This window comes from Anopheles merus, chromosome 3R (assembly GCF_017562075.2).
Source record: "Anopheles merus strain MAF chromosome 3R, AmerM5.1, whole genome shotgun sequence".
NCBI lineage: Eukaryota > Metazoa > Arthropoda > Insecta > Diptera > Culicidae > Anopheles > Anopheles merus.
The window spans coordinates 31,423,002-31,438,614 of record NC_054084.1 but is presented as its reverse complement, the minus strand read 5'-3'; the positions used below and the strand labels follow the sequence as shown (position 1 = coordinate 31,438,614).

The following is a 15,613-nucleotide window of genomic DNA, read 5'->3' as shown; positions in this document are numbered from 1 at the left end:
AAAAAAGGAGGCCAAAACCAGGGCGGGAGGAGGCTAGAGTGGTGGGTATGCGAAATGGGCGAGCGCGCGCGCGATTTTGCCGTAATCGATGGGTGAGTGCCATTGCGCGAAAGCATTCGTGCGTTGGACGCGTAACGAAGCGGTTTAGCTTTTTTGGAGCCTTTTTCATTTCTTCTGTGTGTGTGTGTGTGGGTGCGCGCGTTTTACCCCGAGGTGTAGTGTAGAGTAGTGAGTTTTGTGAGTGATTTTACAGACCCTCCGGTAAAACAGGATGAAGACGACCGCACAGCCACCGTTTGACATTGTGACGGAGCCGCCATCGCAGGAGCTGCTCGAGGTGTCGCGCCACGAGCTGCGCGAAACGCCCGAGGTGCGCGAGCAGGCGATCCTGAAGTTGCGCGAGCTGCTGCACAACGCCACCGATCTGCACTACGCGGACGACGACGACTTCCTGCTGGTGTTTCTGCGCCCGTGCCACTTCTACCCGGACAGTGCGCTCAAAATGGTAAGTGCGCGCCGGCCCCCTTGCGTCAGCACCTTGCTGTCAGTGTGTAATGTGAGTCCCAGGTTCTGGGTTTGCAAACGGCGCGCTTATTGCGCACAAAAATCACTTTTCCGACTGCTTGCAATGATTCCATGTGTCTCAAAACGGTACACACCGTCATCGTCAGCGTCGGAAAAAAGAAACCGGCAACTCTGATAAGCTTTCCGAGCGAGTGTTTTGACCAAAAACTTGGGAAGACCTTATCAAGCCACTGATTACCGAAACCGAAAGGATGGCGCGATGGGATGCAGCGTCTTATCGGGGACCGAGCAGCTATCTGCAAATCCATTATAATGGGTGTATTGTTTACGTTCATTTTTTCCCCACGAACACACACATACACACATACAGATGCGCAGAATAGCCGACTTCAAGAAGAACAACTACCCGCTCATGCACAACCTGGCGCCAGAGGACGAGAAGCTCTCCTTTATCGATCACAAGATCGTGAACGTGCTGACGAACCGCGACAGCAAGGGTCGGCGGATACTGATCGTAAGCTGCGGCGCCGTCTGGGACCCGAAAGCGGTGACGGCCGAGAAGCTGTTCCGGATGTTTTACCTGGTGCATCTGGTCGCCCAGCTCGAACCGGCCACCCAGATTAACGGGGTGGTGATCGTGATGGACTTTGAGGGTTTGTCGCTCAAGCAGGTTCGTGGCCTGTCGCCCTCGTTCTCGAAGCTGCTGCTCACGTTCCTGCAGGAGGCGGTGCCGCTGCGCATGAAGGAGTTCCACATCCTCAAGCAGCCGTACATCTTTAACATGGTGTGGACACTGTTCAAGCCGTTCATTGGCGAGAAGCTGAAGAAGCGAGTAAGTGACTTCAACGGGTGGCATGGTGGCTTCAAGTTTTTTTTAACCAATTTTCCCTCTCTCTCTCTATCTTTCTCTTACTCCCATTCAGCTCTACTTCCACGGCAGCGACATGAAGAAGCTGCACAAGCACATCGACCCGGCCGATCTGCCCAAAAACTATGGCGGCACGCGGCCTGCCCTCGACTACAGCTCCCGCGACTGGTATCCCTGCATCGAGAAGTACACCGAGCACATCCAGCGATGGAACGGCTACGGTTACGCGGCCGGACCTTGAGAGCGGCGTGCGGGGTGGGTGTGTGCGATTCCAAGTCAGCAAAAAAAAAAAACAAACAAACAATTTCGCACCAATTTCCAAAGAAAAACGGGCCAAAAACTACTTACCGCGAGTGAGACTTACATTCACAAACAATTTAGACGTTAAGCACAGGTTGCAGGGTAGAGTGGGTGGAAAAGGGGGAGGTGCGAAGTCCGATTGTCGTCGATCAACGCGAAGGGTGATAAGCAATCGCGCGGACAATGACGTCGTAAGCAATCGAGCAGCCGGCGTGTGGTACGGTGTGTGGCGATAAGGTTCGAAGGACCATACCGGTACACCACGAAAACACGCATGGGATCAAACCAGGGACACTATTAGTGATTAGGATGGGTGGAACACGGAGCATTTTGCGTGCCTGTGTGTGCCTGTGTGTAAGGATTAGTGAGATTAATCCCCGTACAATGTGGGTGCGAGAACCTCGGGTATTTATAGCTATATAAATTGAATAAACTGACGATCGATCAAAGGAGGCGTGAGTGGTTGGCTTTTTTATGTCGTTATCGGAGGATTAAAGGTCCACGCCGGGATCAATGTCGAACCGGCCGACCGGAATGCGGGGTAATTGTGGGTTACGATGGGGTTTTCCTGGTTAATTGATTGCCTGCGAACGATATGACGGGTTTGATTCGGGCATTCACTGATAACGCTGGCGGAGGTTAATTGTTTTAAAAGACAAGCCAACGTGATATCCAAGTTGAGGAATGAGTGCCAAATGTCTACGAATATCTGAATATTTGGAGGGAAAAATCATAACATTTATCTTTGCATAGGTCTACGGTCTATTTTAGAAGTTCATTTTTGATGTTCCAATTGCATCAAAGTTAATAAATCCTACATAATTACATTTAAATCCATAAATTTGAATTTAAACCCAACACCGGCTGTTATTGCAACTACTGTGTCGCTACGCTTGACGCTTCTAACCGAAACGCCTAAATGTATGCAATCTGTTACGCATTTTGTTATACGCGTTACAGAGTCTACAGGGTTCTTAGCGCAGTAATCGATTTTTTCAGGCAACAATGAATTAGATTGAACGTGAAATTAGGAACGGTATGTTTTCCTTTTGCATACATTTATAGCTTCTTTCCAGTGAAATATAATTGAAGACGAAAGAGAAGAGTTTTTCGTATCTTGGTCTAGCCCTTACTTCGATTAATAACTAACAGTTCTCACAGTTAGTTTTATTTCAATCAATAATGAACATTCATTCAGAACATTCAGGAATCAAATTAAGTAAAATATCAACTATTCAAGCTCAATTTTGTACTATATTGTAAATTAATTAAATTAACCCTAACTTACTGCTCTCCGCAATAAAACCGTATTAATCTAATTGTGTAACGCACGGGATTGATTTGCACGAAACGGTTGACCATGCTGGCTGATCGGCTTATCAGCGTACCTCGTCCTTACATAACCGCAAATCAGTATTAGAAACGAACACGTTGAAGATGCTTTTTGCGTTGAAGATGCGCTGAGCGAAGTGAATGACGATTTGTTTACTAGCAAAGCCATTAACCTAACCGGCGGGAATCACAACAAGAAATCTCAAAGAAAAGTCAACAAATAGAAACGGGCTTTAGAGTCCGTTTTAACCGTTTTCAATAGCTGAGTTAGATTTGCATGTACTGTTTATTCTTGAATTTTTTTTTTTTTGTATGACTAACTTCAACCTTTAACCTTCCAACCGTTCAACAGTTCTGTTGAACAACGTTGGAATTACCGAGCAAACCCCCTTCCAGTGCTAAAGTCCACTTCCGAAGTCGTCATATCAATACAACATTCTGTTCCCCGTTTCTCGCTACTTGTCACCCCAAAATTTGTCATCGTCTCTGGGCCCTCCTAAAGTGTCCCACAGCACGGTGGAACCGATAAGACGGTTCGCTGCTACAACGATTCGTTTCCCCCCCCCCTCCCTCTGGTTTATCAATTCCAAACAGCCCAGCGGGCAGGCAGACGGGCAAGCAACGCACAGCAAGCTTCCTTCAAGTGCTAACGGTCTTACGCGCTCGGTTTGTTGTTTGGATTATGTGAATCCAATCGATGGCTGCCGACCGGGTGCCCCGACCATTTATCTCCTCCACGGCACCTTGCGCAGCGAAGAACGCCCTGTGCCGTTGTGATAGTGTGTGCGCTAAAGGAATCGTTTCGGCACCGGACACCTCCTAATCTAGTGAACCAAAAAGGAAGGAAAAAACGCCACGAATCGAACGCCGCAAGGGCAAGGGTATCAGCAACGTAAACAACCAGGACCATGGGTAGCGGGAGAGGGCTTGGGATGACTGATAACGGACACAACTGAAGGGAACGCACTGTGTCTTCCAAAGCGTGCCGGGGTCGGGCAGCGGCCACTGGTACAGTGTGCTGGTGATCATCATTGTGGACGGATCGACGGAACTAGAGTGCCTGGGAACGATGGGAAAGTTTGAGCTTGAAACGGCGCCACCGAGCGAGGAGCTGCTGGCGATTGCCAAGCAGGAGCTGCGCGAAACGCCGGAAGTACGGGCGGCCGCCGTCGAGGAGCTGCGCAAGCTGGTGGAAGCGGCCACCGACCTGTGCTACCCGACCGATGAGGAGTTCCTCATCATCTTCCTGCGCCCGACCAAGTTCTACGCCGAAAGTGCACTCAAGCTGGTGGGTTGGAGTTGAAATTGTACTGGTCTAGGGTCTTCCTCACAACTTCTGTCCCTTTGTAGATGCGCAACATTGCCGAGTTCAACAAGACGTACAAGGAAACGCTGTTCAACCTGATGCCGGCCGATGTGCAGAACGTGTTCATCGAGCACAACATTATCAACATTCTGACGAATCGCGATCAGCACGGCCGGCGCATGATGGTGGTCAACATGGGCGAAACCTGGGACCCGAAGGCGGTGTCCGAGGAGCACATCTTCCGCGTGCTGTACACGATCCACAAGCTGGCGGTGCTCGAGCCGGCCACCCAGATCAGCGGCGTCGTGGTGATCTACGACTTTAAGGGCATGGGCATGAAGCACGTCCGTTCGATGTCACCGGGCGGTGCCAAGCGGCTGCTCACGTTCATCCAGGAGGCGAGCCCGCTGCGCGTCAAGGGCATCCATTTCATCAACCAGCCGATGCTGTTCAGCATGGTGTGGTCGCTGTTCAAACCCTTCGTGCAGGAGAAACTGAACAAGCGCGTAAGTACTATCACTGTGGACACTTTCATCCACAAAAAAGGACGCTCTAATGATGTGCCCCCCCTGCATTGTAGATGTTCTTCCACGGTGACAAGCTCTCCAAGCTGCACGAGCACGTCCACAAGGAGTGCCTACCGTCGAACTACGGTGGCACCCTACCGGCCCTAGACTACGGTGGCAAGCAGTGGTACCCGGTCGCGGAACAGCATCTCGACTTCATCAAGAAGTGGAACTCGTGCGGCTTCAAGTAAGGCTGGATAGCCCCCCAAACCCGACTGACCCAAAGATTGACGTTGCCGAAAGTGCATCTTTATCATGCCGAACTGCCCCCCTTTCCCTCCCCCCCTCCCCCCTCAGATCCAATGACCGTGACCAGCAAAAGAGAAGGCAGCAGCGAACACAGCTCTAACGTCACTCTAAGCCGTTATCAATCGGTCGTTGTGCTCTCTGTGTATAAGCGTCAAATCGTTCATCCGTCTCTCTCTTTGCCTCTCGGTTTCTGCCTTTCTCTCTAACTCCCGGTCTGCGTTGGCTTATCATTCCTCCATTCGGGGCGAGTGATTTATTTTTAGTTTCAATTTTCCGTTGCTGGAGAGGAGAGCAAATGTAGGGTTGCGTAGGGTCATTGCAGTCATGACAGGGAGGTTGGTAAGAGCACTGGTGACACTCGTAAGAACAAGAAAAGACTCGATTATTTGCATTACCCGGCTCATGCTTCTGTTGTACCACAAACCATTTCATTTCGTACCTGTTATCAATCGTTTTGGCGCAGAACTGTGCATTGAAAAATAAATTAAAATGTTGTTTAACGTTCTAATTCAGTTCCTGATTTGATTGAAACCTATTTTGAGATTGCTGAAATCGGGAGTCTGGAGATTATCTTTACTAAATGATTATTGTGGGCTTGGGAATAGGTGATTTTGGAGAAATAGTCCCAAAATTGGGATTTATGAAAACACATTTATCAGCTCAATTTGAAGATCTCTGATCTACTGACATAGACCATACAGAAGATCAGCAAGTATTAGTCCTTCATAACCCGCCAACCATTTACAGGCGTTCGTTCACATGGCAGCAGTACTCCCCTTATCGCCCTCCCTCCGTTCAATGGGCTGTAAACCGATTGCGAACCGATAATCACTGTAAGTAAATCCCCCTTTATAAAGGGACACCCTCACAAAGCATTGCTTCTTGGAAATAATCTTATCGTAATTGATCGAGGTGGATTAAATCGCCCGCTTGCGCAAAGGTCATCCGTGATAGGGAAACAGCCAGGCCAACAATGAGACGACAGAAAGACCATTTACTTGCCCTTGCCTTAGCTTTTGACCAAACAAGATGTGCTTTTATTATGGCTAGCTTTTCTTGAACTCAGTTTTTTTCCTATTTTATAGAGAGATGCACCTTTGGACAATTTTTAATGTTGTGATGGAATGAGACTTTTTTTAATACTTTTCTTTTCAAAACTGCTTGTTGATGCCTATAAAAAACATGTATTTTTTACACGGTGTCCCACGATTTGTAGGTCAGTTCCCATAATGTTTGGGCTCGTTTCACGATGTATTCATCGTATCCCATAGATTTTTGGTTCGTTCCCATAATTTATTGGTATTGTCCGATAGGATATCAATACAATTGAACCAAACAATTTTGGGAAACGGCCAAAAACTCGTGATAACGTACCAAAAAAATATGGGAACCAACCAAAAGTCGATGGGAACCAACCAATTAATCGTAGGAAACCCTGTAGATATTCTAGCTCCAAAAAGGACTAAATAAAATTGTTCATTTTTTTACATATCTTACTCTTTTTTTAGAAAAAAAACTCGTTGCGCTGTTTTTGGTACTTCTTTGTCAGATGTATTGAGAAAACTTGGTATTGATAGAAAAATCCCAAGCATTAACCATTGTATTATTCATCTATCTTTTCAAAGCATTTAGAAAATTCACTTGTTTAGAAAATTAACTTATTAAAAACCCAATTTTTCCTTACTTTTATTTGGCAAATGACATGAAAACATTAATCAACGAATGAACAGTGGAACGTTTACTTGAACCCGCAAGTGTTCCACTTGGTGATGAAGTCATTGTACTGCTCTGCCACCGGGTACCACTCCTTGCCACCATAATCCAGGGCCGGAAGCGATCCACCGTAGTTCGCCGGCAGGCACTCCTTCGAGATGTGCTCGTGCAGCTTGGCCATCTTCTCGCCGTGGAAGAACATCTACCGATTGGCAACGAGAGCAAACCCAAAAACCCATCTGTAAAATGTCGCCAAGGTTCCGGAATGTCCAACAACTTTCTACTTACGCGCTTGTTCAGCTTCTCCTTCACGAACGGTTTGAACAGCGACCAGACCATGTTGAAGATCATCGGCTCGTTGACGAAGTGTACCGCCTTCATGCGCAGCGGGCAGGCCTCCTGGATGAACGTGAGCAGCCGCTTGGCCCCGCTCGTCGACATTGCCTTGACGTGGCCCATGCCCATGCCCTTGAAGTCGTAGATGACAACGGCCCCATTGATCTGGGTCGCCGGCTCAAGGACGGCCAGCTTCTGGATGGTGTACAGGGCCCGGAAGATCTGATCCTCCGTCACCTCCTTCGTGTTCCACTTCTCGCCCATGTGCACCACCATCAGCCGGCGGCCCTTCTGGTCGCGGTTGGTGAAAATGTTAATCAGCCCATGGTCGACAAACACCGGCTTCACGTCGGCGGGCATCAGGTTGTGCAGCAGGTCTTTGTACGTCTTGTTAAACTCCGCCACATTGCGCATCTTTTTTGAGAGAACGCAAACGCAATTAGTGATTTATTCCACCTTCTTGGACACCTTACTTCTCGGACCCGAACCCCAAACTCACCAGCTTGAGTGCACTCTCGGGATAGAACTTGGTCGGGCGGAGATAGATCAGCAGAAACTCCTCATCGTCCGGGAAGCTCAGATCGCTCGCACTGAGCAGCTTGCGCAGCTCCTCAATGGCAGCCGCCCGCACTTCGGGCGTTTCGCGCAGCTCCTGCTTGGCGACCTCAAGCAGCTCGGCGCTCGGCGGCGAGCGGTCAATCTCAAACGGGCCCGGCATCACTTGCAATCACTCTGTACAACACTGCGGACGAGTCGGATGGGAAGCCAGCGAAAGTAGAGCCGGCCCGTCGATTGGCACGATTTAAGTACTCGAACTCCCGGGCCTGGGATTAAGCCTATCGTTTCTTGTCGGGGATTGTGGATTACCGATAGCAAGACTGCAGACTGCACATTGAATCCCCCCCACGGGGCGGTGGTAGTGAATCTTATCAAACCCCAGGCGGGCGGTTTACATAACGAATGTTTTGAGCGAATTTCGCGACGACCGTGCTTGGGTTGATACAGCTGGTAATGAGTTTACATCTTTTCGAGTTTGCCGTTGTTGTGATGGGAGGTTTGTTGCCCTCCCCCTAAAAATAACCTTTGTTCGGAACGAAGGTGGATAAAGACATTGGGTGCAAGTGCATTTGGATTTGGAGATACAGACCTCGTCAAACAAGCTTGTTTGGAGGTGCAACCTCATACTTTTCCTATTCGTAGATAGAAAGAACAACATTTTGATATTCATTCTACGTTGTACTGTTCTATTCTCAGCCAGTTCTCCATACAGGTTTCATTGAGCGAAGCAGCCGTTGGCTCCACACATCAGCCTCAGAAGCAACTGACGATCAAACGTGATCGTCAGCACGATTCCTACAAATCATATCCATCCGAGAGCTAACCTCAGTGCCGCGGCGAGATAATTATCTTTTCATTACAGCTTACCGCAGCGCACATCGGATACTAGGAGACTCGAGGGACGGGGGTTTGATGAGTTTGATTCTCCACTGCTACAATATATTGTTGCGTCCGGTTCCGAAGCAGGTGGCAGTAGCACGCTGTGGTTGATGAACCTTTAGTGACTCGTTGACACACTCTTGTTGCGTTTTGAGGCATACGTTTCAATTATGCCTACACTATTGAGCAATTCAACATAACTGAGCCTTAATGTATGCAATTGGCACAACAAAATTACTTTAATTCCACTGCTTGTTTACAGGCTTGTCTACTATTGATGAATGCCCCATTCTAACAACATCGTCGTCACCGTGGTAGCTTTGATCTTCACACCACTTCACTCGAAGATCGCTTCGTTTGCAGTTCAAGTTGCGAGCCGGGCGGCTCGATCAAGCCAGATGTTGTGTGCTGTTACGTCATCAGCCTCAATTTCAGTGCTTACCGTTTGAAGTATTTGGCAACATGGAAGAAGCTACCCACACCCAATGGATTGGTCCTCTTCGTTGGGCGCCAAGCGAAGAAGCAAAGCGAAAAATGCGAAAAAGAGAAGAGAGACGGAGAAAGAGGGATGAAAAAAAAAACAAGATGTAGAAGAAGGCTCAAAGTACTGCACGAATCACTTGCGCAAACAGACGGCTGCCGACGGCTGTGCTTACTTTGGGTTGAAAATATAATCTCTTCCCATGCTGTAAAATTGCAATCTCGACTCTCCCCTGGGCTTTCGAGAACCTTCTCGGGGAGAAAATAAATAGCGGAGAAACATGACCCCATGACATGAATTTTACAATCACCGATTTGGCGTACAACCAGGTCCGCAAATGCTGCTCACCTATTCCACCTACCAATCAGCTCAATGCCATGTCGGCGACCGTACCGGCAATCGAAGGTCAGAAGGTGTCGAATTATCTGCACCTCCCAAAAACCCGTGGAACCAGTGGTCCAGTGGAAAAACACAAACACAGCCAAAAATACGTCACACAAAAACCGCAGCAAACAGTCTCCGTTTTCCAACCCCCGGGGAGCATTGCGTTCGGTGTACATTTCCCTCTTCACATCGAAGGTTCGTCGCTTACGCATCCCGGGCACACGGGGGTCGGTGCAAGTCTTTCGTCTCTTTTCGCCCGAGCGCTATCAATGGCGGACGGAAGGCGACGGTACTCAATAAACAAATAAAGCTTCGTGCACACAAACAACACGCACACTCGAAGCCGGCTTCGGGAAAAAAGGTCACTACAACACGCCACAGACGCGATCGTTTTCGTCCGATCGGTACGGGGCGCTTAGTCTATAAAGCGAATGGTGCCCACTGTGGACGGTTTCATTCATCGCTCAGCAGCCGGGAACGACGAACGACGGTGCTTGTGTTGCTGCCGTAGAGACGAGCTCTTGACCAAGTTGCGTAACGCTTTGCATCCCACTCAGTCGCTTTCCGTGTTTACACAGTGCGTGCGTGATTCGTTCTGTGTGCCGTGTGTCCGTGAGCATTCGTTCGTTCGTTGTACACCCTTCACCTCTACTGAGCCGGTTTTTTTGTTTTTTTTTTTGGGGGGGAGAGTTACTTTGCCTAAGCAGTGTTGTGCGTGTTGGTCTTTGTGTAGTTTTTTTTTTCTTTCGGAAATAAAACCCTCAAACCGAGCGAGACTCGGCACCACTCCACGGGCTCCCCAAGGTCAGCCGGGCTCGCGCTCGATAGAGGTCCACTGTTCGGGGAGGTGGTAATTGGATAGGCAGTGCAGTGACGCGTCCCTGATACGCCATTAGTAGTGCGGCTTTTCGTTGGTTTTTTGGGTTTCGAGTGATTTTCGAAAGTGAAAGCCCTTGAGCAATCCGTGCGCCTAAGTGACCGCCTCGGCATGTCGATCAAGTACAACGAAAAGAACTACCCGTACATCGATCTCGGGCGCGGGTACATCATCTACCTGCAGGACGACGACTACACCGACCAGCGCTGGATACTGAAGGCCGAGCAGGAGCTGAACGAGACGGCCGACAATAAGGCACGGTCGCTGGAGCAGCTGCGCGAGCTGCTGCGGGACGAGCCGAAGCTTACCGTGCCGCTGGACGATGAGAAGTTTCTGCTCAAGTTTCTGCGCCCGCTCGGCTACGATGTGCAGCGGGCGTTCGACTGCATCCGGCACACGTTCGCGATGAAGCGCACCTACGGCAAGGATTACTACGAGGGGCGCATCAAACCGTCGCACATACGGCACATCTACGATTCGGGCATGGTGAGCTTCCTGCCGCTGCGCGACGACGACGGCTGCGGCATATGCGTTACCCAGCTCGGACGTAAGTAGCGAACTGTAACCTGCACTTTACATTGCAATGACACTCACGTACGCGCGTGTATGTGAACACACGAACCAGCGGGAGAGTGCGGGACAAAGCATAATGTAATCCACCCAACGAGTACGTTGACCCTTATTTCTCAATGTCAAAAGTGGGTGATTGGAGACATTCCTCAGTCTCCCGAAATCGAAATGGATAGAGAAACCAGTTTTCGGTTGGAAACGCCAACAGTGCCAAAGATCATCTTCTTCACCCCAGAGTATGATCGTTCTATTCGGTTGGGGGAAGTTGTGAAAACGATCACGGTTTGTTTGCCGACTCTGCCAACCGTCAGCATAAAACTTTTGCAACAGTTTCGCCCTCTCTCTCTATCGGTTTCCATACACGCTGGCTGTTTCATTCTTTTCTAAACGATGAAGCTGAAACATGATCATCACACGGTTTGCGTGTGTACTGTTCGGTGCTCCGTGGTGCCCCGTTGTGCCCCGTGCACGTTGTAAATGGCAAATGGTGTTTTGCTGATGAAATGGAAGCTGCCGTGGTGGGAGAGCAGCGATTGCAATCGAGGGGCAGTAAAGGTAGTGAGCATTTTTCTATCAACTCCGGCCCATTGTGTCACGATCAGTACAGGTGTTGTTGGTGTAATTGTTTTATTTTGTCCTACCATTGTTTTGCTTCTGTGTGTATGGCGATATGGTTCGCTTCAACGCCGCGTATTGGGGGCTATACAATTATGAAATCTGAAATAAAGTAGTAAAAGTCTACAAATAGTTTAAATAATAACGTTCCTAGCTGCGCTTATTATCAGTTCAAAAAGTGCTCTAAGGTTTTAAATCCATTTATTATTTTTGAAGAATATTTAAGCAGATAACCTATCAAATGATATCTTTTTTCTAAAGTCATTTCTGATTTTTTACTTCAAAAGATTCAATGAAACTTTATCAAATTCTTATAATATGTTATCTCTACAAACAGACAATGCATTCTGTAGTAAAAGCTGAACACGATTTCTATGTTAAAAAAGAAAAACTAAGAAGGGAAACAATCACAATAGAAAATATGAAAAATAAATCTCTACACCTTCAAGGCAAATCATGTCAAAACTCATAATACTAAAGCTGTAATAGCCTTAAATCCTTACTAAATCGCAATCTTAACTACTTTGTTACAAAATCATTCCCCTTTTTTCCTCTCTTTTCGTCCATTCTGGGTCATATTTCAACTGACCATACCACTATCACTAAAACCACGGCATGATCTTGACCCATTTTCTCCCGTCTTTTATACCATCGGGCAGTAAAACGACAACTATTGCAGTAAACGCCACATACTGAGGCTCGACTACCGCTTTTAAACTGTTGTCACTTTCATCGGACTGTTGTGACGCACCGGACCGAACCAGTCACTACTTTCAGTGTATTTTACCTTGACGCACCAGCACCAGCACGTGGAATATTCCTACACGCGAAGTGCGAAGCAATCGCGGCCAGACTGCAAATCGTTCCATTTTGCACAGATGTAGAATGAATCGATTTCAATGCCACTGCGATCGGAATCAGAATCGATAAATAGCAATGAGTAAGAGGTAGTAGGACGGGATAAAAAAGAGAGTTGTTGTAGGAAAATTACGTGACACGGTATGATGCGATGCAGCCGTAAGCCAGAAAGCAGACATGATCGGTGCAGTAGAGGAAATGTAAATTATACAAAAAAATTGGTGTGAAAGTATGACGAACGAAAAAGCTTTTTGTCGATTTTATATATGCTTTTATGAAGATGTTTTTTTTTCAATTTATTTAAAGAAATTTTTGAACGCACTTAGTGTCGTTACAATGTTTACAAAACATGACATTAAAATAGTGAAACGTATAGCTAAGTCTAATGTGCCTCATGCCAGGCGATTTTCAATCTTTTGAACTCAGTAAAAGGCGCATATTTGTTCATCGTTCAAAGCTGGTGGTATTTATTGATTGTACACCTCCAATCATTCGTATTTTCTGACCTTGGCCCCTTATGGGCACGTGCTATAACACTCTTTTCTCTTGCGTCTTCCGCTCATTTATACGTAATCTTTGCCCTGCTACACCGAGAAGCACATCCGATTCCCAGTGACCTCTACGGATCGTTTCACTTTTGTACCATAAACGCACATCTATTTCCTGCACAACAATATGAATCATGCCACACAGAGTTGCCGGTAGTATAGGCAGTATTTTTAGGTCACGCCTTTATGACTTTCACACGCCAACTTCAGACTCTTAACTCATCCGTATCACTGCCCTTGTGTGGTTTAAAATAATTTTACAATTTTTGCCTTTTTTCCGAACTTCCTTCCTTTCAGGTAAATGGAACACCTCCAAGGTTTCGATGTACGACGTGGTGGCCCTGTTCCGCATCAACATCGAAGCGTCGCTGATGGATCCGCTCGTGCAAGTAAACGGCATACGCATCATCTTCGACTTTGACGGTCTGTCGATGTCGCACGTGGCGCAGGCGTCGCCCAAGCACGCGATGGTCAGCCTGCAGTGGATCCAGAAGTGCTGCCCGCTGCAGCTGAAGAGCATCCACATCGTCAACAACTCGATGCTGTTCAACGTGCTGTTCACCATCTTCAAGCCGTTCATCTCGAAGGAGCTGCGGGACAAGATGCACTTCCACAACCGCGACTACAGCGGGCTGACGAAATGCATCAGCGCCAAGTGTTTGCCGCCCGCGTACGGCGGCACGCTCGATGCGCCCGACTGCGAAGGTCAGCTGCTCGGGGACTTTATGCAGCTGTACGACAAGCACTACGAAGGTAAGCCGGGCGGGACGGGGAGGGGAGGGATTGGGGGGAGGTTTATGACTCATCTAACGCACATGTTTGTCGTTTCTTCTGCAGCGATGGACGCGTTCGGGTACGAGGAAAGCAATGCCAAGTGAGCCACCACCACCACCACCCATCACAATCACCTGCTGCAACAGTGCTGCCAATCTGTGATCTATGCCGCAAACGTTTCGCCTCTCGCCCGCCGTCGCACCACGGGTGAAGGCACCACCACCTACTCCAGCCCACTTCAGGCACTCGTTCTGTCGCCTGTATCGTCTAGTTTTCCTAATGCGACCGGTGTGCTGCTCTGACATTGACCGACAGCGAGTGACCGACCGATCGGATCATATCAGCGATGCATTGGATCGCCCCAGAACGGTCGCCTTAGTGTAGTGTGTAAGCGATTAGGTAAGCTTTTTCGGGTAGTGGGACATCATGCTTGAGGGTTAATCGGTAAGGATTGCTAGAGAAAAAGCAAACACCACCAACGGGCGTTTTGACATTGAAACGTGCTGCCACCGTTCGGCTGTCTTTTGCATTGGAGACATTATTTTTCGACGCGGGCATACACATTAAAGTTCAAGTACCGCCGGCAGTACCACGTACTTGTGCGTACCACGAGCAGTGCTGGGCGCGCAGTGAAGGGCAAGAAGCCTGTGCCGACAGGTCGTTTATTTATTGGTTTTATTGGTAGACGCGTACGAGTTTGGCGTCGTTTTTTTTTCTTTCGGTTTGCTTCTGTTTTGACGATCAATACCGGGGCAATAAATGAAGCACAGCTAGTGAATAGTGCAAAATAAGGACAGTTTGTCGAGAACGAGTTGAAGAAAACAAGGTTAAAAACAAACTATTTCAATTATTAAAAGGATAACTCAATTCAAGAACAATTTTTAGAAAGTAAAAAGTGAAAGGAAAGGAATAGTGATAAGTATAAAGTGTAAGCCCTTCAAACCGTAATTAAACTAGTTCCTTACGATTAATAAACAGTGTGAAACGAATGAATCACGAGCGCTTTTATTGACCTTTAGTAATGAAATGCTTGCAGTTAATGGGGCCCTTCACGATTCTAGAAAGCTTTTGTATATGGAGTTTGACAGTTGGAGGCAAAAATCATGTAAACACTCCATATCAAACCGCTCACAAAACTAGCCTGCGATTTTCAGTCTAGATTATTTTAGCCTCAAAGCTAGAATTAGATTCGAGTGCCTACTCGAAAAAATGGCAAAAAAGTAGTGTTTTCATTTATCCCAGGGTGCATTAAAGAGATCAGATGGGGGAATCTAGAATCAAATTGCATGTAGGACCAGGTGGTCTCATAGCATGTTTATTTTATAACCAAATTTTAACGTCACTTTTTGACAGAACGGGTGAACACTTTTGCTCAAACAAGCTTTCTGGAGGCTTGACGAATACACAAAACACTCTTAAAATCTTCATGCAGAAGTAAAAGCGATGAAAATCAACCTTCTAACTACATATAACTTGAGATAAGCCCACCTGTATATTATACCCACTTTGACAGTTGCTCGAAAACTGCAATACAATGCAAACAGCAAATGATTTCTGACAGGCTGAAATTTCTGCCTACGAACTTAAAAAAAAGGGCTCCTATATCAGACCAAATCAAAGCAAGTTCAAAAATCCGAAACGGCATAAATTGTTCGCCATTCCTCCTAAATTATCGTTCCTCCATTGAACTATGCATTACTCCAATTAGAGCAGCTGGTTTTGTTTCTTAAAGGGTTAAAGAGAGAGCAACGATAATCGATCGCAATCACTCTCTATCTCTCTTTCGAGCACCCAGGGTGATAAGAATCAAACAAGATCATGTAGTACAGTCGCGAGAAAGAAATCCGAGCTATATCTCTGCTGATAAGTGCGAT

General features: G+C 47.4%; 4 protein-coding genes across 4 annotated transcripts; 3 read left to right on the top strand and 1 right to left on the bottom strand.

Annotated features, from left to right (window-relative positions):
• The first annotated feature begins 98 nt into the window (after nucleotides 1-98).
• Nucleotides 99-1,716, top strand: LOC121596916 (clavesin-1-like). Its single transcript, XM_041922308.1, has 3 exons — nucleotides 99-505; nucleotides 896-1,357; nucleotides 1,449-1,716. The coding sequence occupies exons 1-3, from the start codon at nucleotides 272-274 to the stop codon at nucleotides 1,632-1,634; spliced, it is 882 nt and encodes a 293-aa protein (XP_041778242.1). The 5' UTR covers nucleotides 99-271; the 3' UTR covers nucleotides 1,635-1,716.
• A 2,300-nt stretch (nucleotides 1,717-4,016) lies between these two features.
• LOC121596982 (retinaldehyde-binding protein 1-like) lies at nucleotides 4,017-5,650 on the top strand. Its single transcript, XM_041922421.1, has 3 exons — nucleotides 4,017-4,313; nucleotides 4,376-4,837; nucleotides 4,912-5,650. The coding sequence occupies exons 1-3, from the start codon at nucleotides 4,095-4,097 to the stop codon at nucleotides 5,086-5,088; spliced, it is 858 nt and encodes a 285-aa protein (XP_041778355.1). The 5' UTR covers nucleotides 4,017-4,094; the 3' UTR covers nucleotides 5,089-5,650.
• Nucleotides 5,651-6,799: 1,149 nt separating this feature from the next.
• Nucleotides 6,800-7,992, bottom strand: LOC121596981 (retinaldehyde-binding protein 1-like). Its single transcript, XM_041922420.1, has 3 exons — nucleotides 7,695-7,992; nucleotides 7,148-7,609; nucleotides 6,800-7,061 (listed from the first exon to the last, which is right to left on the bottom strand). Exons 1-3 carry the CDS (start codon nucleotides 7,911-7,913, stop codon nucleotides 6,885-6,887), a joined length of 858 nt encoding a protein of 285 aa, XP_041778354.1. The 5' UTR covers nucleotides 7,914-7,992; the 3' UTR covers nucleotides 6,800-6,884.
• Nucleotides 7,993-9,925: 1,933 nt separating this feature from the next.
• LOC121597045 (alpha-tocopherol transfer protein-like) lies at nucleotides 9,926-14,732 on the top strand. The gene is made up of 3 exons (XM_041922510.1): nucleotides 9,926-10,921; nucleotides 13,263-13,718; nucleotides 13,803-14,732. The coding sequence occupies exons 1-3, from the start codon at nucleotides 10,486-10,488 to the stop codon at nucleotides 13,841-13,843; spliced, it is 933 nt and encodes a 310-aa protein (XP_041778444.1). The 5' UTR covers nucleotides 9,926-10,485; the 3' UTR covers nucleotides 13,844-14,732.
• The last annotated feature ends 881 nt before the right edge of the window (nucleotides 14,733-15,613 follow it).